General features: G+C 40.0%; 2 protein-coding genes across 2 annotated transcripts; one reads left to right on the top strand and one right to left on the bottom strand.

The window, feature by feature from the left end:
- Positions 1 to 189: 189 nt before the first annotated feature.
- Positions 190 to 15,744, top strand: LOC119501851 (myosin heavy chain, fast skeletal muscle-like). Its single transcript, XM_037792528.1, has 40 exons — positions 190 to 212; positions 449 to 497; positions 622 to 857; positions 1,151 to 1,294; positions 1,384 to 1,540; positions 1,629 to 1,656; positions 1,744 to 1,852; positions 1,949 to 2,041; positions 2,127 to 2,190; positions 3,454 to 3,552; positions 3,633 to 3,736; positions 3,826 to 3,964; positions 4,880 to 4,998; positions 5,102 to 5,251; positions 5,339 to 5,509; positions 5,603 to 5,909; positions 6,047 to 6,114; positions 6,215 to 6,302; positions 6,398 to 6,515; positions 6,636 to 6,759; positions 6,859 to 6,995; positions 7,086 to 7,341; positions 8,903 to 9,145; positions 9,233 to 9,409; positions 9,501 to 9,646; positions 9,742 to 9,832; positions 9,918 to 10,307; positions 10,426 to 10,552; positions 10,713 to 10,831; positions 11,152 to 11,348; positions 11,484 to 11,667; positions 11,756 to 11,921; positions 12,012 to 12,136; positions 12,261 to 12,569; positions 12,950 to 13,153; positions 13,240 to 13,365; positions 13,476 to 13,646; positions 13,795 to 13,899; positions 15,398 to 15,493; positions 15,577 to 15,744. Exons 3-40 carry the CDS (start codon positions 639 to 641, stop codon positions 15,727 to 15,729), a joined length of 5,823 nt encoding a protein of 1,940 aa, XP_037648456.1. The 5' UTR covers positions 190 to 212; positions 449 to 497; positions 622 to 638; the 3' UTR covers positions 15,730 to 15,744.
- LOC119501852 lies at positions 620 to 27,602 on the bottom strand. The gene is made up of 18 exons (XM_037792529.1): positions 27,240 to 27,602; positions 26,772 to 26,892; positions 26,630 to 26,694; positions 26,432 to 26,539; positions 26,193 to 26,352; positions 25,891 to 26,057; positions 24,706 to 24,888; positions 24,401 to 24,545; positions 23,301 to 23,476; positions 23,036 to 23,185; positions 22,716 to 22,869; positions 22,475 to 22,623; positions 21,683 to 21,865; positions 20,073 to 20,111; positions 18,544 to 19,994; positions 15,598 to 15,736; positions 3,435 to 3,560; positions 620 to 765 (listed from the first exon to the last, which is right to left on the bottom strand). The coding sequence occupies exons 1-15, from the start codon at positions 27,291 to 27,293 to the stop codon at positions 19,563 to 19,565; spliced, it is 2,286 nt and encodes a 761-aa protein (XP_037648457.1). The 5' UTR covers positions 27,294 to 27,602; the 3' UTR covers positions 620 to 765; positions 3,435 to 3,560; positions 15,598 to 15,736; positions 18,544 to 19,562.
- Between the last annotated feature and the right edge of the window lie 14 nt (positions 27,603 to 27,616).

Below are 27,616 nucleotides of genomic sequence, written 5' to 3' on the forward strand. Positions count from 1 at the left end.
TCGGTTTTGACACAGGGAAAAAATACCTACTGCAACAAATGTGAGTACAAGGTAATATCAATCAATCTAAATGTCAGTGTCACAAGATTAGCTGCAACATGACAAGAATGCATGACCAAACTGAGCAGGGCACACCTACCGAGGAGACAGACTTCCCTCTATAAAAGAGGTTGCTCAGGACTCTGTCGATAACTGGTAGGCTTCCAACTCAGGTAAGAACAGCTTTAATTGATTAGTATTGTGTAAGTAGTAATTCATCAATTATGCATTTGCTACAGTGCCTAGATACATCATATAATAATTTCATTGATTATCTTTTACTTATTTCCACTGGGTGTGCTACACACAAATGGGATGCCAGTGAATAGTTTAAAAATATGTGCATATTTTAGAGATAAATCAATTTCTCTATAGCTTTATGTAATGATGCTCCATCGTTAATTTATAGGGATAAAAAAGAACAGACCTGACTCCATCTTCTGTTGGGACCAAAGGAGGTAAATTATTTTGAGTGATATCCACAATGTCACCTCACCTGATAGGCCTACCAACAGCATGCTTACATTCATTAAAACAAATACTAGAGGAAGTTAGTATGTATGACCTTCTTCTTAATCTCAGTCACTTAAGGTGCCATCATGAGCACAGACGCAGAGATGGGGGCCTATGGCCCTGCGGCCATTTACCTCCGGAAGCCTGAGAGGGAGAGGATTGAGGCCCAGACTGCTCCATTTGATGCCAAAACAGCCTTCTTCGTAACTGATCCTGATAACATGTATTCCAAGGGTAAAGTCGTCAAAAGAGAGGGTGGCAAAGCCACGGTTGACACACTGCCAGATGAAGGAAAGACAGCAAAGGTAAGTGTAATCATGCAGACAATGAAGCTCAAATCACCCAGACAACTGGTGACAGTTCTCTAAAACATTTGGATAATATATGTGCAAATATGTGCATCCATATATTAAGATAAAAAAATCCTTTATTAGTCGCAGAGCGTTTCCCTGCTGAGGGACTAATAAAGGATTATCTTATCTTAATAAATTACTTTTTTACTTCACAGACTCTCTCAGCAAAAGAGAATTAGATACATTTTATTAAACTATATGACTATCTTAGTACTTTTTTGTTCTTTATTTTATTACCTATTCAGACTCTCACTGTAAAAGAGGATCAAATCTTCGCTATGAACCCTCCCAAGTACGATAAGATGGAAGACATGGCCATGATGACCCACCTCAATGAGCCTTCTGTGCTGTATAACCTCAAAGAGCGTTTTACATCATGGATGATCTACGTAAGCTTCAATCTTTTAATTTAGTGTGCTTGTAACTTTAGAGCCTGTGCATCAAATGCGATAATGTCTTTCTCTCTATGGTGCTACAGACCTACTCTGGCCTGTTCTGCGTCGTCGTGAACCCCTACAAGTGGCTTCCTGTGTACGATACTCAGGTTGTTAACGCATACAGAGGCAAGAAGAGGATTGAGGCACCCCCCCACATCTTCTCCATCTCTGATAATGCCTATCAGTTCATGCTCACTGGTAAGGTCAAAGTTACTACAGAATATGAGGGGAGGAGACAAAGAAGTATCTCAACTATAGGTTTAACTTGAGTGCGCTTGTATTTCAGATCGTGAGAACCAGTCAGTCCTTATCACGTGAGTACAACACAACTTGTCAATTCTTTAGGAACTCCATGGCTATCTTGCTAAGTAAGTAAAGATTATCCTGTAAATCCCCCCCAGTGGAGAATCCGGTGCAGGAAAGACTGTCAACACCAAGCGTGTCATCCAGTACTTTGCAACAATTGCAGTGGCTGGATCTGCTAAGAAGACTGAGCAAAGTAAAATAAAGGTAAAAATGGTTGCCTATAATGACAAAATAGTCAAAGAAGTGTCTATTTATGGATTCTTTACAATATACAACCTATTTTTTAATATCTTTTTGTAGGGTTCACTGGAAGATCAAATCATTGCAGCCAACCCTCTGCTGGAGGCCTATGGTAATGCCAAGACTGTGAGGAATGACAACTCCTCTCGTTTTGTAAGTGTTAAAAGAGCATTAACTAAACATAAGCTCTTTGAGCTGCATATCAATAATCCAGCTAACCTAAATCTGATATGTTTAGGGTAAATTCATCAGAATTCACTTTGGAACCAGTGGCAAACTGGCTTCAGCTGATATAGAAACATGTAAGTAATTTTCTCTACGTTTTGCTCAACTTTGTTTGAATTTGTACTTGGGTATTAAAAAAAATTGTTGCCACTGTATGATGTCATACATGCAATCTGTAACATATTCAGCAGCAGTTATATGGCATGGGTTAACCGCGAGCTTTAAGTTGATTAGCTCAATTGGAAACTTTAAGTCTTCCCTAAAGAGTTGTCTGAGTAGCAGCAGGTCTAAAATATAACTACTGAATCGTTTGAGTAGCTCATAAATACCCATCTTGTTTGTTTTAGTTGTTCATGCAATGCTCAGGGATTTGTGTCAGGATCAGGAAAACGTGTTTGTTAAGCCTGACTGATTTTGACTCATTCAGGTATAAATAGAGTGCTGCAGGGATGACGTGTTTTTGTAGGCCAACCAGGAAGTTAGTATCAACAAAAAAACGATGGGATTTTTCCATTGGGTTTTGGATTATTTCAGAAAATTAGCTCTGCGGCAAACAAACGTTTATAATACTTACACGTATTGTTCAGCAAGACAATCTCCATAAATGAACACCACTTTTATGATTTCTGAAGTGTGATTGAAATCGCCAGATGTAAAAAGCTAACGTTAGGCTATAAGCGAACTACACCACAGTTGCAGGAACATGAGTATACACAATGATGCTGTGAATGCGGACAAGATGACATTTAGTAGTCTCATTTAGCCATTTGTTAGTAACCGCCTATTTTAAGACATAAAAGCTTCAAAATTCACTGGTGAGGTATTTATTGATGTATTTTATGTCGTAGAACAAAACATTAAAATCTATTCAGCTTGTGTTAACCACAAACTTTATTTCAGCCATCTAACTAAAAAACAATTGACTTTCAGGCAAGGAAACCGAAAGTGCTAAAATTCTAAATCATTCCTGGTTTTAGGACTCATTCCTACAGCACCTATGGTTTTATGCTGTAGAGTATTGATTTGTGTATTAATTATTGGTTGTATACCTTGTACTGAATATGTACTGCTGCCTCCCCGTTTTTATTAATTAATTTATACTTATTATGCTCATATACACACTCAAACACTAACAGTCATACACCCGAAGGACCACAATGGAAGTAAGCTCCTGGGATTTATTGTTTTATCTTTTTGACAAATATTGTACAAAGATATGATGCCTTAGGGTGATATTATTTATTTATGTATGTCATCTATTTCTTTTTTATATATTGTCAATAATAATAATATAATTCCAATTCAATAAATGTAATCTCACCTTGATTTGTTATTCACAGATCTGCTGGAGAAGTCCCGTGTCACCTTCCAGTTGTCGGCTGAGAGGAGCTACCATATTTTCTATCAGCTGATGACTGGCCACAAGCCTGAGCTCCTGGGTATGTTGCTACACAATAAACACATAATAGAAAATAAATAGGAGAATGTGCTCATATGCTTTTCCTCTAATTTCTTCCAGAGGCCCTTCTGATCACCACCAACCCTTATGACTACCACATGATCAGTCAGGGTGAAATCACTGTCAAAAGCATTAATGATGTAGAGGAGTTCATTGCAACCGATGTAAGTTGACAGTAATTTGTAGAATAACAGCAGATGAATGTCAGAAATAACTGATTTTAAAAAAAGGATTTGCTGTGCATGAATTACAGACTGCCATTGACATCTTGGGCTTCACGAATGAAGAGAAGATCGGCATCTACAAGCTGACTGGAGCTGTGATGCATCATGGCAACATGAAATTCAAGCAGAAGCAGCGCGAGGAGCAGGGTGAACCTGACGGCACTGAAGGTAACTGTATTAATAGTGTGAATTTACATAATCAAATTACATCATATCACATCAGCAGGTAAACTATGAATACAAACACTTCACCTTTTTTGCATAAACTTATCCTACAAATGTGACAACACAACTTAATGACACTGCTACAACAGTGGATTATATTTGTTGAATGCCAGACAGCACTCTGAGCAACACAAGATAATTTATAGAGCAGTAAAGATGCCTTGTCAAGCATCAATCATGAAAACAGATAAAGCATTTACTATGTCAAGTAGGGCTGTGTATTGGCAAGAATCTGGCAATATGAGGGCGCCTGGGTTAGCTCAGTTGGTAGAGCGGGCGTCCATGTATTAAGGCTTGGTCCTGACCGCGGCGTCCCGGGTTCGAATCCGGCCTGTGGCCCTTTCCGCATCCACTCTCTCTCTCCCCCCTTTCAAGACTCTATCCACTGTCCTGTCAATAAAAATGGAAAATGCCCCCAAAAAAATAACTTTAAAAAAAAAAAAAAAAAAAGAATCTGGCAATATGATACAGGGGTTACCATTCAATATTTTGAGATATATTGCGATACTGTAAGCAAGACAATATATTGCAATTTTTTTAATTTAAAAAAAGTTTAAAGTAAAAATGCGAGCGCGCATGGGACACCGACCCGGTAGATTTATACGTGTAAAAAGTTACAAACAGTCCCTTTAAGTAAGGTTTTGAATGCAGGAATTTTCCTTGTAGTGGAGTATTTTCTGAGTGCTTCTTTCACTACTGACGATATATATGACATAGGCCTACGGTTTAGCAGTGTTTTCAATGGTGATGATTTTAGTAATGTTACAGTTCATATTCTTGCTTCAGAGTGGTAAAATTGCTTTGTTAGATCCTGTGCATTTCTGTGCATTAATGGAAAAAATGTTTTCCTTCAATCAGAGGCTGATAAAATCGCCTACCTCATGGGCCTGAACTCAGCCGATATGCTGAAAGCTCTGTGCTACCCAAGAGTCAAGGTCGGAAATGAGATGGTGACCAAAGGTCAGACCGTGCCACAGGTAATAAAAATAATGTGATGTTTGAAATTTTTTGGGGAATATTTCCATTTTGATATGAAAATATTATTCTAAGAAATTACCACACTAAAATCCTCACTTCTAGGTCAACAATGCTGTCAGTGCTCTGTGCAAGTCCGTCTATGAGAAAATGTTTTTGTGGATGGTCATCCGCATCAATGAGATGCTGGACACAAAGCAGCCAAGACAGTTCTTCATTGGAGTGTTGGATATTGCTGGATTTGAGATCTTTGATGTGAGTAACAAAAACATATCAGTAGTGATGATATACAGTACAAACACTGCAAGCCCAATCAACTGATTATCTACCTGTATATTGTAGTACAACAGCTTGGAGCAACTCTGCATCAACTTCACCAATGAGAAACTGCAACAGTTCTTCAACCACCACATGTTTGTCCTGGAGCAAGAGGAGTACAAGAAAGAAGGCATTGATTGGGAGTTCATTGACTTCGGTATGGACTTGGCTGCCTGCATTGAGCTTATCGAGAAGGTAAGACAAATCTGTCTGGTAGAACTGAAATCCTGTTTTCTGAATACATGCTAAATTGTTGATTCTTTTTAATATGACAAAATGTCCTTTCAGCCAATGGGAATCTTCTCGATCCTTGAAGAGGAGTGCATGTTCCCCAAGGCTACAGACACTTCTTTCAAAAACAAGCTGCATGAGCAGCATCTTGGCAAGACCAAGGCCTTTGAGAAGCCAAAGCCTGGAAAGGGCAAGGCTGAAGCTCACTTCTCCCTGGTTCACTATGCTGGTACAGTGGATTACAATATCACTGGATGGCTGGACAAGAACAAGGACCCCCTGAATGACTCAGTTATTCAGCTCTACCAGAAAGCTCAAAACAAACTGTTGTCGATGCTGTATGTAGCTCATAATGTAGCTGAGGGTAAGAAGTTAATCCTGTAACCCCTATGTGGCAATTCAGTAACTCATTTAATTACAGTGTGTGGGTTCTGTCAGGAAATAAAACTGAACAATGAATAAAGAGTTAATTGTTTGCTGATGCTATGTTTCAAAATGCAGAAGGTAGTGGCAAGAAGGCTGGAAAGAAGAAGGGTGGCTCCTTCCAGACTGTGTCTGCTCTATTCAGGGTATGTTTAATAGCCACAAAAGTCAAGATCCAATTTAAGCTGATTTGTTCATGTCTTGAAGTTGACTTTTGTTTTAAATAATAATATTTCGCACTCACAGGAGAACTTGGGCAAGCTGATGACCAACTTGAGGAGCACCCATCCTCATTTTGTGCGCTGCCTGATTCCTAATGAATCAAAGACCCCAGGTTTGTTTTTTTTGTTTTGTTGTTTTATATTTTTTGGGGGAAAAAAGACTAGCCCAAATGCTTATTACACTGACTTAAATTTGAACAATGTGCAGGTGTTATGGAGAACCACTTGGTCATCCACCAGCTGAGGTGTAACGGTGTGCTGGAAGGCATCAGAATCTGCAGAAAGGGCTTCCCCAGCAGAATCCTCTATGGTGACTTCAAGCAGAGGTGACAATAATTTTTATTTTATGCATAACAAATTCAATTGATTTTACTTAAAGTATGGTGATGGAGAATGCCAGACCAAGAGTTGAAATATATCTAAATCACAGCATAATTTCCTTGCAGATATAAAGTATTGAATGCCAGTGTCATCCCTGAGGGACAGTTCATTGACAACAAGAAAGCTTCAGAGAAGCTGCTGGGCTCCATTGATGTGGACCACACTCAGTACAAGTTTGGGCACACAAAGGTACATCTTTATAGACAATATTAACAGACTTCCACTTGTGCAGTTGTCCTGTTTTATCCATGCATGCTAATGTCTAATTTCCTTCACTTGATAACATAGGTGTTCTTCAAAGCCGGTCTGCTGGGTGCCTTGGAGGAATTGAGAGATGACAAACTGGCTAAACTGGTGACCATGACTCAGGCTCTCTGCAGAGGTTTCCTCAGTAGGAAGGAGTTTGTTCAGATGATGGAGAGGAGGTATGATTATCATACAACATAATGAATGAACTGAACATAAATTTCAGTGTGACGTTAACCAAAAGCAATATTTTTATGTTATTTTATTAGAGATGCAGTCTTCACCATCCAATACAACATCCGAACATTCATGAATGTGAAGAACTGGCCATGGATGCATCTGTACTTTAAGATCAAGCCTCTACTGAAGAGTGCTGAGACTGAGAAGGAGCTGCAACAGATGAAAGAGAACTATGGCAAAATGCAATCAGACCTGTCTACCGCCCTGGCCAAGAAGAAGGAACTAGAGGAGAAGATGGTTTCCCTGCTGCAGGAAAAGAATGACCTGCAACTGCAAGTAGCATCTGTGAGTGGAATGCATAGGCAATAAAAATAATAACAATACATTTAATTTATATCGCGCTTTTCTAGAACTCAAAGTCGCTTTACACTGAGCGGCGGTGGTGGCTCTTGAGTCTCTAATGTCTTGGGGGAGCGAGTTCCAAAGCCTGGGAGCTGGAGAAGGCTCTGTCCCCGAAGCTGCGAAGGTTGGACTTGGGTGTTGATAGAAGGCAGGCTGAGGTGGATCTGAGGGACAGAGATGGTTGGTAGAGGGAGAGGAGGTCAGCAAGGTATGGGGGGTATAGCTGAGGACCAGGAATTTGAAGTTGATCCGGTGGGAGACAGGAAGCCAGGGGAGGTCTTTTAGGACTGGGGTGATATTGTGTGGTATTGGTGTGGGTTAGAAGTCTGTCTGATGCATTCTGGACCAGTTGAAGTCTATTGATGGAGCGAGCACTGATGCCATAGGGGAGTGAATTGCAGTAGTCAATGAAATGAAGGCATCAATCAATGGTTCAGCAGCAGGCCATGCGAGAGAGGGCCGGAGCTTAGCAATATTGTGAAGGTGATAGAAGGAAGATTTGACAATTTGGGGTTATGGGGGTCGAGGATCACGCCAAGGTTGTGTACCTGGGAGGAAGGGGAGACAGTGGTGCTATCAATGGTGAGTGTAAGGTGTTTGGTTTTGCTGAGTTCAGCTTTGTCCTTGTTCAGTTTGAGAAAACTTTGATGCATCCAGACTTTTATTGCAGATAGGCAGGAGTCAATGTAGGAGAGGGGTGGGTTGAGAGGGGTTTTAATGTTGAGGTATATCTGGGTGTCATCGGCATAGCAGTGGAACTCGAGGTTGAAATGGTGTGACTGGTGCGACTGTGGATGTGACAGAGGTGTAATGTGGTGTGACTGCGGTGTGACTGTGGATGTGACAGAGGAGTGGTTGCGTAGGGAGATGAAGTGTGATCTGTTAGTGAGGTAGGACTGGAGCCAGCTGAGTGCAGTGCCTTCGACACCGAGGCCTTCAAGTCTGGAGAGCAGGATCTTATGGTTGACTGTGTCGAAGGCTGCACTCAGGTCAAGGAGGATGAGGATGTTAAGGGCTCCGGTGTCAGCAGAGGTGAGGATGTCATTGAATATTTTCAGAAGTGCAGTTTCTGTGCTGTGGTGTGAGCAAAAACCGGACTGGAGGGGTTCAAATAGGCTATTGGAGTACAGGTGGGTTTGGAGTTGTGAGGCAATAAGGAGTTCAAAGGTTTCTGAGAGGAAGGGGAGATTTGAGATAGGCTGGTAGTGGTTGAGGCAGGATGGATCAAGAACGGGTTTTTTGAGGATTGGGGTGACAGCAGCAGTTTTGAAGGCAGAAGGGACGATTCCATGGGAGAGTGAGGAGTTGAAGAGATTGGTGAGGTGAGGACATATGACAGGAAGGCAGACGTCATGTTTTATTTGTTGAACAAATAACTACAGTATATGTCAGTCAGCTCTTCAGTCAAACAGTCAAATGCTTTGCTTTACCAAAGCAACCCACTGAATATTTTCTTTTTGAAATGTTTCACCCAAAATAATACCATGTGTATTTCAAACAATAGGAAGGTGAGAACCTCACCGATGCTGAGGAAAGGTGTGAAGGGCTCATTAAGAGCAAGATCCAGCTTGAGGCCAAACTCAAAGAGACATCTGAGAGACTGGAGGATGAAGAGGAAATGAATGCAGAGCTGACTGCCAAGAAGAGGAAGCTGGAGGATGAATGCTCTGAGCTGAAGAAAGACATTGACGACTTGGAGCTCACTTTGGCTAAAGTGGAGAAGGAGAAACATGCCACAGAAAACAAGGTTCACATAAATTGTAACATACATTGATACAAAGTAGTATACAAGGTTTGGTATACAAAAATGTATATACCGTTCTTCCTTTTAAAGGTGAAAAATCTGACAGAGGAGATGGCATCTCAAGATGAGACAATTGCCAAGTTAACCAAGGAGAAGAAAGCCCTCCAAGAGGCCCACCAGCAAACACTTGATGATCTCCAGGCAGAGGAAGACAAAGTCAACACTCTGACCAAGGCCAAGACAAAGCTGGAACAGCAAGTGGACGATGTAAGAAAGCATTACTATTAAAGATATTTAAGTATAAAGTAGAGTCTTGAGATTGATGTCCCATAAATACAAAACTTTTTTATTTCAAAAGCTTGAGGGATCACTGGAGCAAGAGAAGAAGCTCCGCATGGACCTTGAGAGAGCCAAGAGGAAGTTTGAGGGAGATCTGAAACTGGCCCAGGAATCCATAATGGATCTGGAGAATGACAAGCAGCAATCTGATGAGAAACTCAAGAAGTAAGATTTTTGTTATTTTTAATGTTGTCATGATGCAACATAATGATCCTCAGTCAACTATAACAACAAAAAATGTTTTTCTTCTCCACTTCCAGGAAGGACTTTGAGACCACCCAGCTCCTCAGCAAGATTGAGGATGAACAGTCTCTTGGTTCTCAGCTTCAGAAGAAGATCAAGGAACTCCAGGTAACATATCTGACGTGAATATTACACTCAGTGAATCAAAAACAACATTCAAACAACTTCTTGATATTACCATCGTCAAATCTAGGCTCGTATTGAGGAGCTGGAGGAAGAGATTGAAGCCGAGAGGGCTGCTCGGGCTAAGGTAGAGAAGCAGAGGGCTGACCTCTCCAGGGAGCTTGAGGAGATCAGCGAGAGGCTCGAGGAAGCTGGTGGAGCAACATCCGCTCAGATCGAGATGAACAAGAAGCGCGAGATTGAGTTCCAGAAGCTGCGGCGGGATCTTGAAGAATCAACCCTGCAGCATGAAGCAACCGCAGCAGCCCTCCGTAAGAAGCAGGCCGACAGCGTTGCAGAGCTGGGAGAGCAGATCGACAACCTCCAGCGTGTCAAGCAGAAGCTGGAGAAGGAGAAGAGCGAGTACAAGATGGAGATCGATGACCTCTCCAGCAACATGGAGTCTGTTGCCAAAGCAAAGGTATGCGCGATTTCAGCAAATATCCAAATAATGAAAGTGGAGAGTAAATGCACAATATCTGATCAGTAAGTTCCATGTTCACTGCATTTGAGTCATGTAAATTACATGCCAATTACAGGCCAATCTGGAGAAAATGTGCCGAACACTTGAGGACCAATTGAGTGAACTCAAGAGTAAAAATGACGAGAACGTTCGCCAGCTAAATGACTTCAGTGCACAGAGGGCCAGACTGCAAACAGAGAACGGTGTGTATTCAAAAGATATGTAATACTATATTAATTGGTGCCTCTTTTAAGTTTAGATATGATCTATTCCAACATTCCAAAATGATTTGTTTGTTTACATACACTGTGATTTGTATAGAAAGAAGCCATCCAAATCTTTTTCTTACTGTTATATGTTCAGGTGAGTTTACTCGCCAGATGGAGGAGAAGGAAGCTCTTATTTCCCAGCTGACCAGAGGCAAACAGGCTTACACCCAGCAGATTGAAGAGCTCAAGAGACACATTGAGGAGGAAGTGAAGGTACAGTGTCTTATATTTGTATTGTCCACTTTATAAAGCAATGTGTGCTTGGGCTGTCTGTCTATTTATCAGGTATGATATTCCAGCGATATCTCAGGCACGCCTGGTTTGACTGGACAAATAAAGACACAGCACTTACTTATTGTAAACTGGATTAGATACGTCAGACAGCACTGGTCTGATTAAAAAATAAATTAAAAAATTCTGTTACAAAATGAAACCACTGGGAAATTGGGTTTAAGAAAAGATGTTCTGTGTATGTACTACAGTATGTTAACATTATTGTTAAGACTTCCATGCTTCTTATGATGACTTTATAGGCCAAGAACGCTCTTGCTCATGCTGTTCAGTCAGCTCGCCATGACTGTGATCTGCTCAGAGAGCAGTTTGAGGAGGAGCAGGAGGCCAAGGCTGAGCTGCAGCGAGGAATGTCCAAGGCCAACAGCGAGGTGGCTCAGTGGAGATCCAAATATGAGACTGATGCTATCCAACGCACTGAGGAGCTGGAGGAGGCCAAGTATATAAAACCTTTCTACTATAGATAGATCCATTTTTTGCTATCTATTTGTCCAATTAACCTTTCTACTTTTTCAATTCAATATTTTACCACTTTAGATATTTTAGCAAAATTAAATTCACTACTTCACTACAGGAAAAAGCTTGCCCAGCGCCTGCAGGATGCAGAGGAATCTATTGAGGCTGTGAACTCCAAGTGTGCCTCTCTGGAGAAGACCAAGCAGAGGTTGCAGGGTGAGGTGGAGGACCTCATGATTGATGTGGAGAGAGCTAATGCTATGGCTGCCAATCTTGACAAGAAGCAGAGGAACTTTGACAAGGTAAATGGTTAAACTGGTAATCAAAAAACTGTTTTATCACAAGAAGCACATACCTATATAATAATATAATGAATCTATATAATTCCAGGTTCTGTCAGAATGGAAGCAGAAGTATGAGGAGAGCCAGTCAGAGCTGGAAGGAGCCCAGAAGGAGGCTCGTTCTCTCAGCACTGAACTGTTCAAGATGAAGAACTCTTATGAGGAGGCTCTTGATCATTTGGAGACCTTGAAGAGAGAGAACAAGAACCTGCAACGTACGTCAGCAAATATCTACATTAAAGGCAAATAATTATTTATTACTAGTTGTGAAGAGTCTAGAGTCTATGTTTGTATTTTCTCTGTAGAGGAAATCTCAGACCTGACTGAACAGATTGGCGAGACTGGAAAAAGCATCCATGAGCTGGAAAAAGCCAAGAAGGCTGTAGAAAGTGAGAAGGTTGAAATCCAGACTGCCCTGGAGGAAGCAGAGGTATCATCTTTTATATTTCACTTGTTTGCTATGGCAACAATTAATTTAATGGTGCCCTTTGCCATTAGTTTCAAATATGTTTTGTTATAATGACATAGCTATACTTTGCTGACTTTTCTTGCAGGGTACACTGGAGCACGAGGAGTCCAAGATTATCCGTGTTCAGCTTGAGCTCAACCAGATCAAAGGTGAGGTTGACAGGAAGATGGCAGAGAAGGATGAGGAGATGGAGCAGATCAAGAGGAACAGCCAGAGGGTGACTGACTCCATGCAGAGCACTTTGGATGCTGAGGTCAGGAGCAGGAATGATGCCCTGAGAGTCAAGAAGAAGATGGAGGGAGACCTGAATGAGATGGAGATTCAGCTGAGCCATGCCAACAGGCAGTCCGCTGAGGCCCAGAAACAACTGAGGAATGTCCAGGCACAGCTCAAGGTGAGATTTCTTTGAATGCTGAATGAAAAAAGGATGTTTGAGATTAAAGAAAGATAAGATTAACTCTTAAAGGGACTTAATGTAAGAATCAGAAATTGCTTGTTAACAGCGACACCTGTGGCCATTGAGTCAACAACAGTCAGGGTCCTGTTGCTCGTGCTTGTGCTCGCACTACGTAGGGAGAGCACAAGCATCGGTCAAAACAGTGAGGCGACACACACAAGACTGAACGTGATTGACAGCTAAAACCACAATATCACTATATATTTCACATGCTTGGCAGTAATGTAAACTTATCTGTCCAATAGGAATTTTATAAACAAAAATGTTTATACTTGTAAAAAAATTACATACAGTCCCTTTAATTTTTATGTTTCCAGGATGCCCAACTGCACCTTGACGATGCCATCAGAGGACAGGAAGACATGAAGGAGCAGGTTGCCATGGTGGAGCGCAGAAATGGTCTGATGCTGGCTGAGATTGATGAGCTGAGAGCCGCTCTGGAGCAGACAGAGAGAGGACGCAAGGTGGCTGAGCAGGAATTGATTGATGCCAGTGAGCGTGTCGGACTGCTTCACTCTCAGGTTTGTTTTCAATAATTCACAAGAAACTAGTATTCTGAAATTGCATTATAAACATCAAATTAAATGTGACTCTTTTTAATATTCAGAACACCAGTCTTCTGAACACCAAGAAGAAGCTGGAAACTGACCTTGTCCAGGTTCAGGGTGAGGTGGATGATTCAGTTCAGGAAGCAAGAAATGCTGAGGAGAAAGCCAAAAAGGCTATCACTGATGTGAGTTTACATCTTTAACTCACCTATATGTTTTTGTCTACTTCCATGCACTGATAATGTTAAGTTTATTATAGATTATGAAAGAATTAAGAGACCATTTATCATTTCAGGCTGCCATGATGGCCGAGGAGCTGAAGAAGGAGCAGGACACCAGTGCTCACCTGGAGAGGATGAAGAAGAACCTGGAGGTCACAGTCAAGGACCTGCAGCACCGCCTGGATGAGGCGGAGAATCTCGCCATGAAGGGTGGCAAGAAGCAGCTCCAGAAACTGGAGTCCAGGGTACGAACTGTATACTGTATACTGTAAATGCTCACAGATCGGTTGAAGAACGCTTTAAATGCATCAAATAAAGTCTGCCTTTCTTTCTCTGCACTCACATCCTTGAACAGAACTTCATTTATTTATTATCTATATCATCACATTTCAGGTGCGTGAGCTGGAAGGTGAAATTGAAGGCGAGCAGCGACGTGGAGCTGATGCTGTAAAAGGTGTCCGCAAATATGAGAGGAGGGTGAAGGAGCTGACCTACCAGGTAAACTTAATTTCACTAAAAACGACAATAATTACTCCTTGATTCCAGTAGTGGAAAATAACTATGTAGCCTGCATTTACTCAAGTTCTGTACTTGAGTATTTCCATTTTATGATACTTTATACTTCTACTCAACTACATTTCAGAGGCAAATATTGTACTTTTTACTCCACTACATTTTTTTTGCAAAGTACAGGCTCTGTACACCCACACATGTGTTTCCAATTACCCTGCCTGATTAGACAACTAGTCAGGTATAAGTAGGGTGGAGCTACGCTGGGAACCCAACTAAACCCATCTAGTTACCCAATTATAACTGGGTAAATTGCCCCGCCCCAACAGGTACAACAAAGGTTGAGGACGATGTCAATCAAGCACAGCACTAATTAGGCAACATAAGTGAACACACCTGTGTGGGTGGACTACAGATGTGGAGAGCCTTTACGATTTTACATACAAATTATATTGTACCTTTATAAAATATGATGCATTATTCTTGATAAAACTGCCAAACAGTATAATAAGTAGTTAGCTTTTGCTCCATCTTGACTAGCTAATGTTACAACATTAGGCTTACAATTCTGCGTATACTAAAATACATCATAAATATTTAATAATATTACATTAAAAAGGTCCACACTGGAACACTAAATGTTCTGCTGTGGATGCCATGTTAGTTCGGATCCTTAAGTCACACAATAACACAAAACTGACCGGTCGATACAGCGGTAGATCAGCAACTCCCATGTTCTGCGAGGTAAAATTACTGTTTTTGTGAGCGTAGTCTGGTGGCTTTGAAGACGGCGATGCAACGGCTTCAGTTCCCCGTTGGAAAGGGCTGTCTGACGGCGAGGCAATTCTGTAATTTTACCTCGCAGAACGTGGGAGTATACATACAACCCCTTTTCAGAAAATTCAAACTAACCCTTTCAGTTATTTCCAAATGCCCTTTTCACAACAGCCATTTTGACATGTCATTGCAGTGTAAACACAGGTGTAATTAATAACATTAATTATGGCCCTGTTACATTTGGGTAAGCCAGGGCTCTGGTATTGTGCGTGCTGGCTCATTGGAATGGCTGTGACACATTAAATAGAATGGGACCATAATTAATTTGATCAATTACATCTGGGTTTACCCAACAATGACATGTCAAAATGGCTGCTGTAAAAAGGGCCTATTGATTAGCTTACTTTGGTAACCTTCATCACTGCTTTTTTTGCTAACGGCTGAGTGGTTGTTTCCATTTGTAAAAAAACCCAGAAAAGAACACAGATGGATGGACCTGCAGTAAAATTACTTTGGATATTTTTCTGATAATACTTGTGTGTAGGCCTAGTTTTACTAAGTAATATTTTGAATACAGGACTTCTAATTGTAACAGAGTCTTCTTACACTGTGGTATTACTACTTATACTTAAGTAAAACATCTAAATACTTCTAAAACTAGTTAATTCTGCTTCAACAGTCCATAAGTGACATTTCTTTATCTGTACAGACTGAGGAGGACAAGAAGAACGTGACCAGACTTCAGGACCTGGTGGACAAGCTGCAGCTCAAAGTCAAAGCTTACAAGAGACAGTCTGAGGAGGCTGTAAGTCAACTACATTTATATGACCAATCATGTAGTGGAACTAATAATGATGTCAACATTAACAACTAAATTACACTTCACAGGAGGAGCAGGCAAACACTCACATGTCCAGGCTGAGAAAGGTCCAGCATGAGCTGGAGGAAGCTCAGGAGCGCGCTGACATCGCTGAGTCCCAGGTCAACAAGCTGAGAGTCAAGAGCCGTGATACTGGGAAGGTAACTTTTTCCTCTCTTTGACAGTGTCCTGTATTAACCATATGCATATACTTCATCTATATATCCATGATTTTTACATTCCAATGTTAAATACAGATGTACAATAAGTATATATATATATATATATATATATAAAATGACCTCTGAAATTACTGACCAGTTGCAGTGTGCTAATCCATAAGCCATATTGCGATAACAGATCAAGATCTTGCTGTAAGACTATCCAAGCTTTAACTCTAGTTTTATCATTCTATAAAATGTTGCATTGCTTGCCTTTTTCCATCAATACATAGTGAATGTTATTGTATTCATACGATAATACATTCCTACGATCAGTGCCTACAACTACTAATTCTCTCTCTCTTACTTTCAGGGTGACTCTGCTGAGTGAGACACAAGATCCAGCTTTTAACAGAGTTCATATAATATGAGCCACTGATAATTTTCTTCTGTAAATCTTCAATAAATGTTAAACATGTCTCAAGTGTTCCATTTCCTTTTTTTACTTATTGTTTGTCATATTCAACCTTAGATATTCTGTAGGCCGGGAGCTAGGTCCAGCCCTTGGGATGTTTTCTGATTCCTTTTTTCACTATAATTTCCTGTTAGCCTACCTCACAAGATGATAACGAGAACCCCTAATACGTCGTTTGGTCTCATGGGGGCCAAAACCCCTTTTTTGGGACGTTTCTGGCCAAATATGAGAGAAGAGTGAATGAGCTGACCTACCAGGTAAATTTAATTTCACTAAAAACGACCATAATTGCTCCTTGATTCCGGAGGTGGAGAGTAACTAAGAAGCCTACATTTACTCAAGTACTGCACCTGAGTATTTCCATTTTATGCTACTTTCTACTTCTACTACTCTTCATTTCAGAATCAAATATTGTACTTTTTACTCCACTACTTTTTTTTTTGTAAATTACAGGCTCTGTACAACTACACATGTTTCCAATTACCCTGCCTGATTAGACCATTAGTCAGGTATACTGCAAGTAGTAATATTCAATAAATGTTAAACATGTCTCAAGTGTTCCATTTCCTTTTTTTACTTCTTGTTTGTCATATTCAACCTTAGATAACCTATAGGCCAGCAGCCAGGTCCAACCCTATACATTAGCCTATACATTGGGCCATCACAAGTCATCGTTCATCGTCGTTTCTGGCGAAATTATAAATATTAATGTACTACAATTGCATAAATAGTCATACAAGTATGAAATCTGGCAGGGAGTATACTGAAACAAAGGGGAAAGTAGCAAAATAAGATTATGGGGCTTGCTGCCATTCTATTTTAAAAAATATCACCTACAACATCCCAAAAAGACAAAAAAAAATTACTGCTTACTGCTTGACAAATTGACAAAACATATTATTTACCAGCAGTTTATGGTGAATATCACTGCATCACTTGTATATAGAAATATTTCCAAATTCATAAGCTTCAATTAGAGCCCAATATGACTTTTCTATCATGAAAATGAACTTGCCATGGCTTAAATTCTTCACTTTACCTCAAATTAGCATAGATATCAACAGCTATATATAATATATAATAATGCACACAGTGCACTTTCATAGACTAAGCTACTGGAGTTACCCTGCACTATATTCATTTTTAACAGTCTCTTCTGCACTAAATTCACATTTTTAATAGTCGTGTATGACAGTTGTTACCCTGCACTATATTCAGTTTTCACAGTTTTCTTCATCTCCTTGTATTTTTATATCTGGTATATTTTCTTGTACTTTGTACTTTGCACTACTAACTTTTTTACTGCCTTTTTACTAACATGTTTTGCAATATGGAACTGTGATGCTGGAAAATTGAATTTCCCTCGGGATCAATAAAGTTACTATCTATCTATCTATCTATCTATCTAGTTACATGAAACTGTATTGGAACCCTGTGTGTTAATATGAAGACCAAAATTGCTCATAATATTACTGCAATTTCAAATGTTACACTTCTTTTTCATCATAGTTGAGATGCACCAATGATTTCTTGAAAACAATGCCTGATGTTGTTGTAGTGAATCACTGAAGCACTGCTCCCAGTAGACCACTTACACACCAAAAACTGAAAATAACCTGAACCTATTTTCAGGTGGAATTTCATTTCATTCTCACTGTGCAATATCATTTTCCACTTGTGCAATTTTGTTAATAGTCTGTTATTGTTAATACTGTATATACTGCTCCTATTTTTATACTTCCTTCTATTTAAATGGTTCATATTTTGTTACACTTTGTTTAGCTCTTTTTTTTACTGTGTTAGCTGATGCATCTTGTTTTTTTGCACTATCCCCTTTGCTGCTGTACACTGCACATTTCCCCACTGCGGGACTAATAAAGGAATATCTGATCTTATCTTATCTTAGTTACATGAAACTGTATTGGAACCCTGTGTGTTAATATGAAGACCAAACTGGCAAATTATTGCTCATAATATTACTGCAATTTCAAAATGTTACACTTCTTTTTCATCATAGTTGAGATGCACCAATGATTTCTTAAAAAAACAATGCCTGATGTTGTTGTAGTGAATTAATTGCTAAGCCCCTCCACCCTTGGCAACTGTTGCTAGGTTACCGTTGCTAGGTTACTGTTGCTAGGCATGTCAAGTTTATGCACCTGGCATGTCAAAACGGCGTCTGTCTTTAATGTTGTTTGCTTTGTATTCATTTTTAGTACACGTTCAGCACTTTGGTCAACTGCGGTTGTTTTTAAATGAATGAAAATGAATAAAGTTTGACTTGACTTAACTAAATTATCCCGCTCTTCCATTAAGTTTAAAGCTAGCGAATGTGGGCTAGCGTTACTAGCGTCTCTTACCTTGAAGCAAACAAAGGAGTTTTTGTTGATATTTGATGGATTCAGCTGTGAGTGAGGTCTTTCACACGGTTTAGTTCATATCCGACATCAGTCTTCTGGTGTTTTTGGCTTCGGAAAACGGAAAAATACAACAAACCCCTCTGAGATGCTGTTGGAGTTGCAGGTTCCACACATACCGCTGAAAGCTTGACAGGTAGTGTCGAGAAGGGAACCCGCAAGTTTGGGAAACTCTCGCGAGATGGTTAAGGTTAGTATAGGTCGGGAAACGAGTCTCGCGAGAGGTTTTGCAGATCTCGCGTCAGATTTCGCAATTTACGGGTTACCTTCTAGACACTACTCTTAACAGGCCTCCTGCTGCGCCTAGTTACGGTTGCTAACGTAGAATTGGACAGTGGCCCCCCTAGGGGCGGGGCTTAGCGATGTGGTTCAACCAATCAGGAGCAGACATGAAGGTTTGATTTAGGTATTTCTGTTTTTATTGTTGTATTTCTTTTTTTTAGAGTTTGCTAGAGTATTGGGTTTTCATTTCCAACCTACCTACAATTTCTCTGTTTGGATAAGCAAGTAAAAGCATTTTTAGCCGTATGTATATTTCTATGCATGTACATTGAGAGCAGCAAAAATACCAGACTCAAATTCTTTGTATGTGTTCACACTTATACTTGGCCGTTAAAGCTGATTCTGATGCTAAAAACAGTATTATCTTTAACTGTATACATTGCATTAACATTTGAAAAAGCAAAGCAATGAGTTCTTACCGTACCACTATGCTCAAAACAAAATGTGTATATGTAACATTTAACCAGTAAAGAAGAAAAATACAATAAAATGCCTCAAAAAATAACCTGAAAATAAAAACAGAATGAGTTGTAGGCTACTACAGCAAGAGCTTCTAATTAGTGTGGGCATATGAAAATTACAGATACAATTTTATAAACATTTCCAAGCCAATTACTGACACTTCACATTTCATCTCTATTGTTTTCCACAATAGATAATTCACAATGTAGCATACTTGACTATTGTTTATGGCCACCATCCTTCTTATCTTTCTTTCCAACCCCCTTTCCCTTCCCATGCTCTGCCTTTTCCCTCTCCTTTCCAGGATCCCCTTTCCCTTTTTGTCCTCCTTGGGCCGCTCCCTTCTGCAGCTGGGCCGTGTGAACCTTCTCAATCAGAGAGAAGCAGTCTTCATCCGGACTGATGGGGCTGGTCGCGCTCTCCTGTTCATGTGGGTTGGGAGACGACGACCTTGAGTGGTCTTTTCTGGGACTCGCATGGCTCGGAGAGCATTGCTTGGACTTCGCGTCTTCTTTTGGGACAAGGTTTAAGTTAAAGGACAGGGGTCTGCCAGGTGCTGCGCCCAGAGGGATCACGAGGTTTTCTCCAGGGGCTCCTAGAGTGAGGAAGACTTCTGGGAATGTACATGGTTGGTCGGTATTCTTCTGTGCCTTTGACAGATGAGAGTCAGATAAGCATGGATGAAGGCCCATTAGCTCAAAATCAACACAAGCTGCGGCACAGCTTACCTGCTCTGGTGTGAAGCTCATGGACACCCTCACTGTCACCTGTGAAGAAATAGCGTGTCATTGTTCTATACAAAGAGACTCTTGTTTAGTTGTTTTGTTCATTCAGGAGCAGAAGCGGAAGTCAGCCGCTGTAGTATAGACAGTGTGGGTGGAGGACGGGGACAATGGATGGGACACAAAACACAGGACTTTAACCCAGGAGACTGGAGGTCATATCCCGTGTGACGTAATTATTTTAACGGAAAAACACAATGTTTTTCCCTAAACTTAACTGTGTGTTTTTGATGCCTAAATCTAAAGAAGTTGCAATTTTGTTGCCTAAACCTAAAGAATCCTTTTTGTTTGTGTTCAAAACGTGACGTTTCATTTAGTTTTACAATGTGTTAGAACGTGTTGCTTTGAAGTTTCACTTTTACAACGCAGTAGGCCCCTAATGACCCACATCTACGGTGCTCCTAGTGACTGATGACGCCTTTTTAATGGCCTGATAGCAGTCGAATCAGGTGACGGCACTTTGGTAAGTGCATGCAGTCTATTGATGTGGGTCGCATGGGATTTTTTTTTAGGGTCGCCAAATAGTCTTTATTTATTTATAGTGTTTTATTTAACTTTTATATCTGCAGTACACCTTTGAGCCATGAAGGAGCCCGAGTGTTCGTTTTGTTCTGATAATTGTAGCCCACTTATAGAGTGCCGCAGGGATGACATATTTTTGTAGGCCAACCAGGAAGTTAGCATCGCCCTGGTTCCCTCGACAAAAATCCAATGGGATTTTTTCCATTGGGTTTTGGATTATTTCAGAAAATAAGCTCTGTGGCAAACAAACATTTATGATACTTACGTGCTTTTTTCAGCAAGATAATCTCCACAAATGAACACCACCTTTATGATTTTTGAAGTCTGAATGCAATCACCAGAAGCAAAAAGCTAACATTAGGCTGTAAACGAACTACAGCACGGTCGCATGAGCGCGAGCATATACAACGATGCTGTAAAGGTGGACGAGCCGGCATGATGACGATTAGTAGTCTCATTTAGCCATTTGTTAGCAACCGCATTTTTAAAGACGCATAAAGGCTTCAAAATTCAGGAGAGGGATATTTCCCGACGTATTTTATATCGTAGAACAAAACGTTAAAATCTCTTCCGCTTGCGTTAACCACAGACCTTATTTCATCCAACTAAAAACCCATTGACTTCCAGACGAGGGATCGGAAGTGCTAAAATGCGAACTCAGTTCAGTGTTTTAAGACTCATTCCTGCAGCACTCTATAACATTAAATCTAATATGAAAGGCTAACGTACATTCTGTTTGTTTTACTGATGAGAGGAAAAAAACGAGAGCCTGTTAACTCCACCTAAATGCATTTATTTAGTCTCATTTATAAAGTATTTAACATGTGTATATGTTTTCAATAACATGCATAAAATGAAGTTGTGATTTATCAAACGTTTATCTCTTCAAAATGGCTTGTTTACCTATTAAAGATAATATAAGGAAATGATAGTAAAAATATTCGGGAACGTTCACATTTACTCAAAAAATTTGCTGCGTTAAAAACTCTCCTAATGAGATCAAAACAATGTTGTATTTGAAGTGAACACTTTACCTGTGCTGGGGAACTTTGCTTCTTCTGATGTTCTGTGTCGGGGGTAAATGAAGCAGATTTGGGTAGAGCTCTGGGGGAGCCAGATGATGCAGGAACCGTTTGGGGTTGAGAGGTTGGTCTGGAGCAGTCCTTCCTGGATGGTGTTGGGGTACTTTCAGCCACAGTGATGTGTGGTGGAGAAGCCTTGCAGAAGAAAAATCAAAACAAAAGGCAGTTTTTGTTTTTTGTTTTATATGTAGAGCTATTTTACTTATTTTCTGATCCTTATATTTCACTTGTTTTGTCTTTTCCTGTTTTATTGACACTGTTTGATTTTAAATTGTTTTTATTGTTAATGTTTTTGTGTAGACCTCAAGAAGACTAGCAACCACTCCGTGGAAGCCAGTGGGGATCCAAATAAAGAATGAATGAAGTTGAGCTGTCAAGTTATCTGCTATAACAGCTGTGATTTATTAAGCAAATATTTCCGTGTAAACATACTTTTCTTCTTTAGATAAAATACAGATGATACAAATACGCTCCATATCTAGAACTGAGAACCATAAAAAAAGCTCTTTTTCAGCTCCGCTATTCTTGAGGGGGAACTTGAACGCCATTTCTGTCATGAATAGTTGTTGAGTTATAGACACAAGAAAACGCCTGCACACTGACAGACATGCATTGTGTCCTTCACACCATTCCCTTTGTGGGAGCGTGAAAAGAGTGTAAAAATAACAAGGACCTAAATTTAGCAATACTTGGCAATATTCCCTATGTTCGTACCACCAATAATTTAAATGTTGTGTAACTTACTGTGATTCCAGCCTTTGCATTTCCACCATTTTCTTTTCTTTCAGAGTTCCCTCTTATCCCTGGCAGGGTAGGAAGTGCAACACGCTGATCGTCTAGCCGTCCTCCCTGACCAGAGGCCATGATTTTAAAGAATGCATCGGCGTCTGCAGCTGTTAAGGAGAAGTCAAAGAGTTATTTCCATGACGTCTCGGAGATAGAAAACACATACTTGATCCTGCCCTGTCTGTGTTTGTTTTCTGACCTGTGGGTACGTTATTTAAAGCACCTCCATTGTGTTTGGGTGTGGCAGGTGTACTCCTGCTGGGTTGTAAAGAGCAACGTTGCCCCTCCATACGTCCTCCTTGTGCATGACTTATCATTTTAAAGAACTGCTCCTGTTCAGCCTGAGATACCTCCTGATAAATATTTAAAGAAAGAAAAGCAATGAGAAGTGGGACAACTCGCAAACAACTTGAGGACAAAATGAAACAACCACAGTTTTTTTGTGGAGGATGAGCTTATCTTAAAATAATATAGCATTACAGGAGAGTAGGCTGCGTATTGTGCAGCATGACGTCTCACCTGCTTCTCCTGGTCAGGTTTGTCCTGGTTTAAGGAGGAACGCCTTTGGGGAGGTTTATCAATGGGATGATCTTTGCGTTGAACATATGGGGTACCCGTATTTTGTAAGATTTGGGGTGCAGAACATCTCTGTTCATCCATCCTTGAGCCCTGCAGGAGGAAAATAAGATTCATTGTTGTAATGTTGGATGTACTGTTAAAAATAAATGTGTGAAGACTTTGTGGATTAAATGGTTTTTACATCATGCTATGTATGAGGGCCAACCTGGACTTTGGAGACCATGTAACACAAGTAGCTTGCATCCTTCTCTGCAGCAGTTGATGTCGCCGTGGTACCACCGTTCTGTATCCCTGGCAACGTAGGAAGAGACACTCGCTGGTCGTCAAGCCGTCGGCCCTGAGAGTTCGCCAGCATGTTGAAGAACTTTTCAGAATCTGGACCTGGGGTGGTAAAAAAATAAGACATAATTTAGTTTTACGTTCAAATATGTAAACAATTATTACATTATAACTAGGACTGTCATTCGATCAATATATGTAATCAAGATTAATCGCATGATTGTCCATAGTTAATTGTGATTAATTGCAAATTAATCACACATTTTTTATCTGTTCAAAATGTACCTTAAAGGGAGATTTGTCAAGTATTTAATACTCTTATCAACATGGGATTTGGCAAATATGCTGACTTTATGCAAATGTATGTATATATGTATTATTGGAAATCAATTACTTACACAAAACAATGACAAATATTGTCCAGAAACCCTCACAGGTGCTGCATTTAGCATAAAAAATATGCTCAAATCATAACATGGCAAACTGCAGCCCAACAGGCAACAACAGCTGTCAGTGTGCTGACTCGACTATAACTTGCCCAAAACTGCATGTGATTATCATAAAGTGGGCATGTCTGTAAAGGGGAGACTTGTGGGTACCCATAGAACCCATTTTCATTCACATATCTTGAGGTCAGAGGTCAAGGGACCCCTTTAAACATGGTCATGACAGTTTTTCCTCACCAAAATTGAGTGTAAGTTTGGAGCGTTATTTAACCTCCTTTGCAACAAGCTAGTATGACATGGTTGGTTCCGATGGATTCATTAGGTTTTCTAGTTTCATATAATACCAGTATCTTCACTCAGCTTTAAAACTGAGCCCGCTACAACCTAAAAAATGCAAGTAGCATGAATGCATTAAAGAAATTAGTGGCATTAAAACAAATTTGCGTTAACGCGTTATTATCACGTTAACTTTGACAGTCCTAATCAGAACATGAAAGAGCAATTCAGTTATCATCGTAAAATTAAACATTAACAAAATAACATTAAATGCAAGAATAGGCAAACATGTTTGTAATCTAACCTTTGGGCTCGGTGCTCTGACTGGGCTTGTGTTTGGGCGTGGACTTGGGACTGGCATTTAAGACACATCGCTGTTCATCCATGTGCCCACGCTGGAAATGACTCATTAAGGAAAATAAATCGTCCTCTTCAGCATCAGTCAAGGCCTACATGGTGTAAAAAGTGTACAGTACATATTAAGGTCAGTAAATAAATAATCTGGAATATAAATTACATGCAAAAACAAACGGGCGTTCAAATTGCAGATCTAAGACCTCCTTGTTTTAAAATAATTGACCTCCTGATAGCAGTGACTTGAGCATATACCTGTTTTTGAGGTGCTTTATCTTTAGTCTTTGGTCGTTCTATGTATGAGGCGGGGCTGAATGAGGCTGAACGTGGAGGGCCTGAACTAGACGGAGACGTAATCGTATCCTTTAGTGGTGTAGGCTGGGGCGTTGGGGTTTTGAGTTGAGGTAGTGAGCATCTTTGCTCGTCCATTCTGGTACCCTGAAAATGAATTAGACCAGCATTTCTCAGCATTTTTGATCAGGAGGATCAATGACACATAAAGTTTCACAGAGAATTGAGCAAATTATTGGCTTCTTGTAAGACTCTGACTTCTTAGCCTTTACTTTACTTCGTGGGGTCGACACAAAAAGACAGGAGAATACATTCAAATATCACACTCTTGACAATCGACAATATTAACAAAACCGAAATAAAAGTTAGCACCACAACTATAATCAACCTTCACATACAGAGAGCATCATATGTAGCCTAAACTGATTTCTTTCTTAATAATTCCTGTTTTTAATTTCTTTTGGTAACATTTAATTTTACAGGTCCGCAAATTTCATGGTAATTAGGTGATAATTAGAAAGTAATTTCTTTAAATTTCTTTGAAATGACTGCCAAATGACCCCACTATTTACCCCAAAATTTATCAAAAATTACTTTATTATAAACATTATTTAATAATTATATGCTAAAATAGCATATCATGGTTAAAATAGGGCCCTTAGGCTTGAGAAGCGGCTGTGCGCTTCTTTTCATCAGAGGTGGAAAGACAAAACTAATAAAAGACGCTTCTGATCAGACACAAATCTCACCATTGTGTGACTTATTGTCTACACAAATGTAACCTGGTAGCTAACGTAATGATTCAGGGAGTTTTTTTTTTTTGCAATTTCAAATAAGTTATTTGCTAAATATTATCTATTTATCAGCAGACATGGAAATAAAGCATATCAATTAACTTTGTATTTTTTTCCTGGAAATGTATTAAATAAATTTCCAGCTATTGGGAATTAGCGGCACATAATTATTAAATAATGTTTATAATAAAGTAATTTTAATCAATTTTGAGGTAAATATTGGGGTAATTTGGCAGTAATTCCAAAGAAATTTCAAATAGGTTACTTGCTAATTATCACCTAATTACCATGAAATTTGCAGACCAGTAAAAAGTGTTACTAAATATTTTGTTCTTTGAAAAAGGAAAGTGCTAACCTGGACTTTAGAGACCATGTAACACAAGTAGCCTGAATCTCCTCCTGCAGTAGACGTGTCATTTTCCTTCTTTGATCCTGGTAATGATGGAAGAGACACTCGCTGGTCGTCGAGCCGTTGGTTCTGAGTGTTGGCCAAGAGGTTGAAGAACAATTCAGAATCTGGACCTGTGAAGATGACAATGAGAAAAACAGTGAATGTGAAAACAGACAATTAGGAAGAAATGGTTAGTAAGAGGCAGTTGCAAGAATTGCAACAAACTTCTGAAAATGTTTACAGAGACTTTATGTTTTAATTTTCACCTGTGTTTGATGCACTTGCAGCAGACTTCCTGTCTTTGGGTTTGGGTGTGCAGGGAGCACTCTTGCTGGGATCCAAGGAACAGCTCTGGTCGTCCATGCGTCCACGCTGGGCATGGCTGATCATATTCATGAACTTCTGTTGTTCATCAGGTAATTCATCCTATTGCATAAAACACAGTGAGATTAAGAAACCTTTAATTATTAAAGCAACCAGAGTGACACAGAAGGACAGAACAGACCTGTCCTTGGTTGTGTGGTACCACCAGAAGCTTCCTGTGTGTATCAGGAGTACACTCTGTCACAGAAATCTGAGGTGCAGAGCCGTGATGGTTATTACTCCCTGGTTCCTGAGAAAACAAGTCGTCATTAGGACTCATTTATTCACCATGCCACCTGTGCAGGTGCATGCACTGAGCCCTTTCCAACCTGTAGTCTACCTGGTAGTTAAACCCCGGCAGTGACACCCGCAGTGTGTCATCAAGGTGTTGCCCATAGTTTGAACCTGTGGGGAGCAGGTAGGGAAACAATCAACAATCATTCTACAACAGGACACATTCAGTGCAGATCTGCTGTCCCAACCTGCAGGCGTAGTTTTGATTTGTCCAGTTTTAACAGGATTTAAGGAGCAACGCTGTTCGTCCATTCGTCCACGCTGTGCGTAACTCATTATGTTGAGGATCTGCTCATGTTCTGGCGCTTCCTGTTGAACATCCGTCACAAGGAAAAGCAAATAGTGTGAATGATCACAACTCATAGACAGAGTTCTCCTTGTTGTCCTAAAAGCTAATCTTTTCACTCTCTCCACATCACAGTAAAAGTCCTGGAACTCATGTAAAACATGATCGTAATATTAAAATGTAATCAATCATAGTATATTACATTGCTGACAAATCTTGATAAAATACTTGACCAGAATTAAATACCATTCTGCACACAAATATTGTACCTAAAAGAAATATACAATAAGAAGCAGTCAAGAATATAAGGCACCAAAACAAACTGGTATAATGTACACAAATTTACAAGCATATGAATGTCAGTTCTTACCGGCACAGTGTCGGTAGCTTCTGATTTTGAGTCCAGTTCAGCAGCTGCCATCATGGAAAATAATAATAAAAAAAGGGAAAGTGTCCCCTACTGAAAACTAGACCAAATGTAAAACAGTACAGAAAGTTACACAAAAGTACTTCCTGTAAGTGATGGAGAACCCATTCAGTACCTCTTGAATGAAACTCTATGTGCAATGGAAATGATGTTCCCAATTGATGCAACTCTGAATGCGTACTGGACGCGGCTCGGTGAAAGGCTTTTAAATAGAGTTAAGTCCTGAGTATTAACCCATTGCCATTAAGATCCAAGCCAGTGCCCCGATCGTAATATTACCATCTGTAATCCCAGATGAAAACATAATCCTCCACATGGAG

The sequence above is a fragment of the Sebastes umbrosus genome, chromosome 14 (genome assembly GCF_015220745.1).
Source record: "Sebastes umbrosus isolate fSebUmb1 chromosome 14, fSebUmb1.pri, whole genome shotgun sequence".
NCBI lineage: Eukaryota > Metazoa > Chordata > Actinopteri > Perciformes > Sebastidae > Sebastes > Sebastes umbrosus.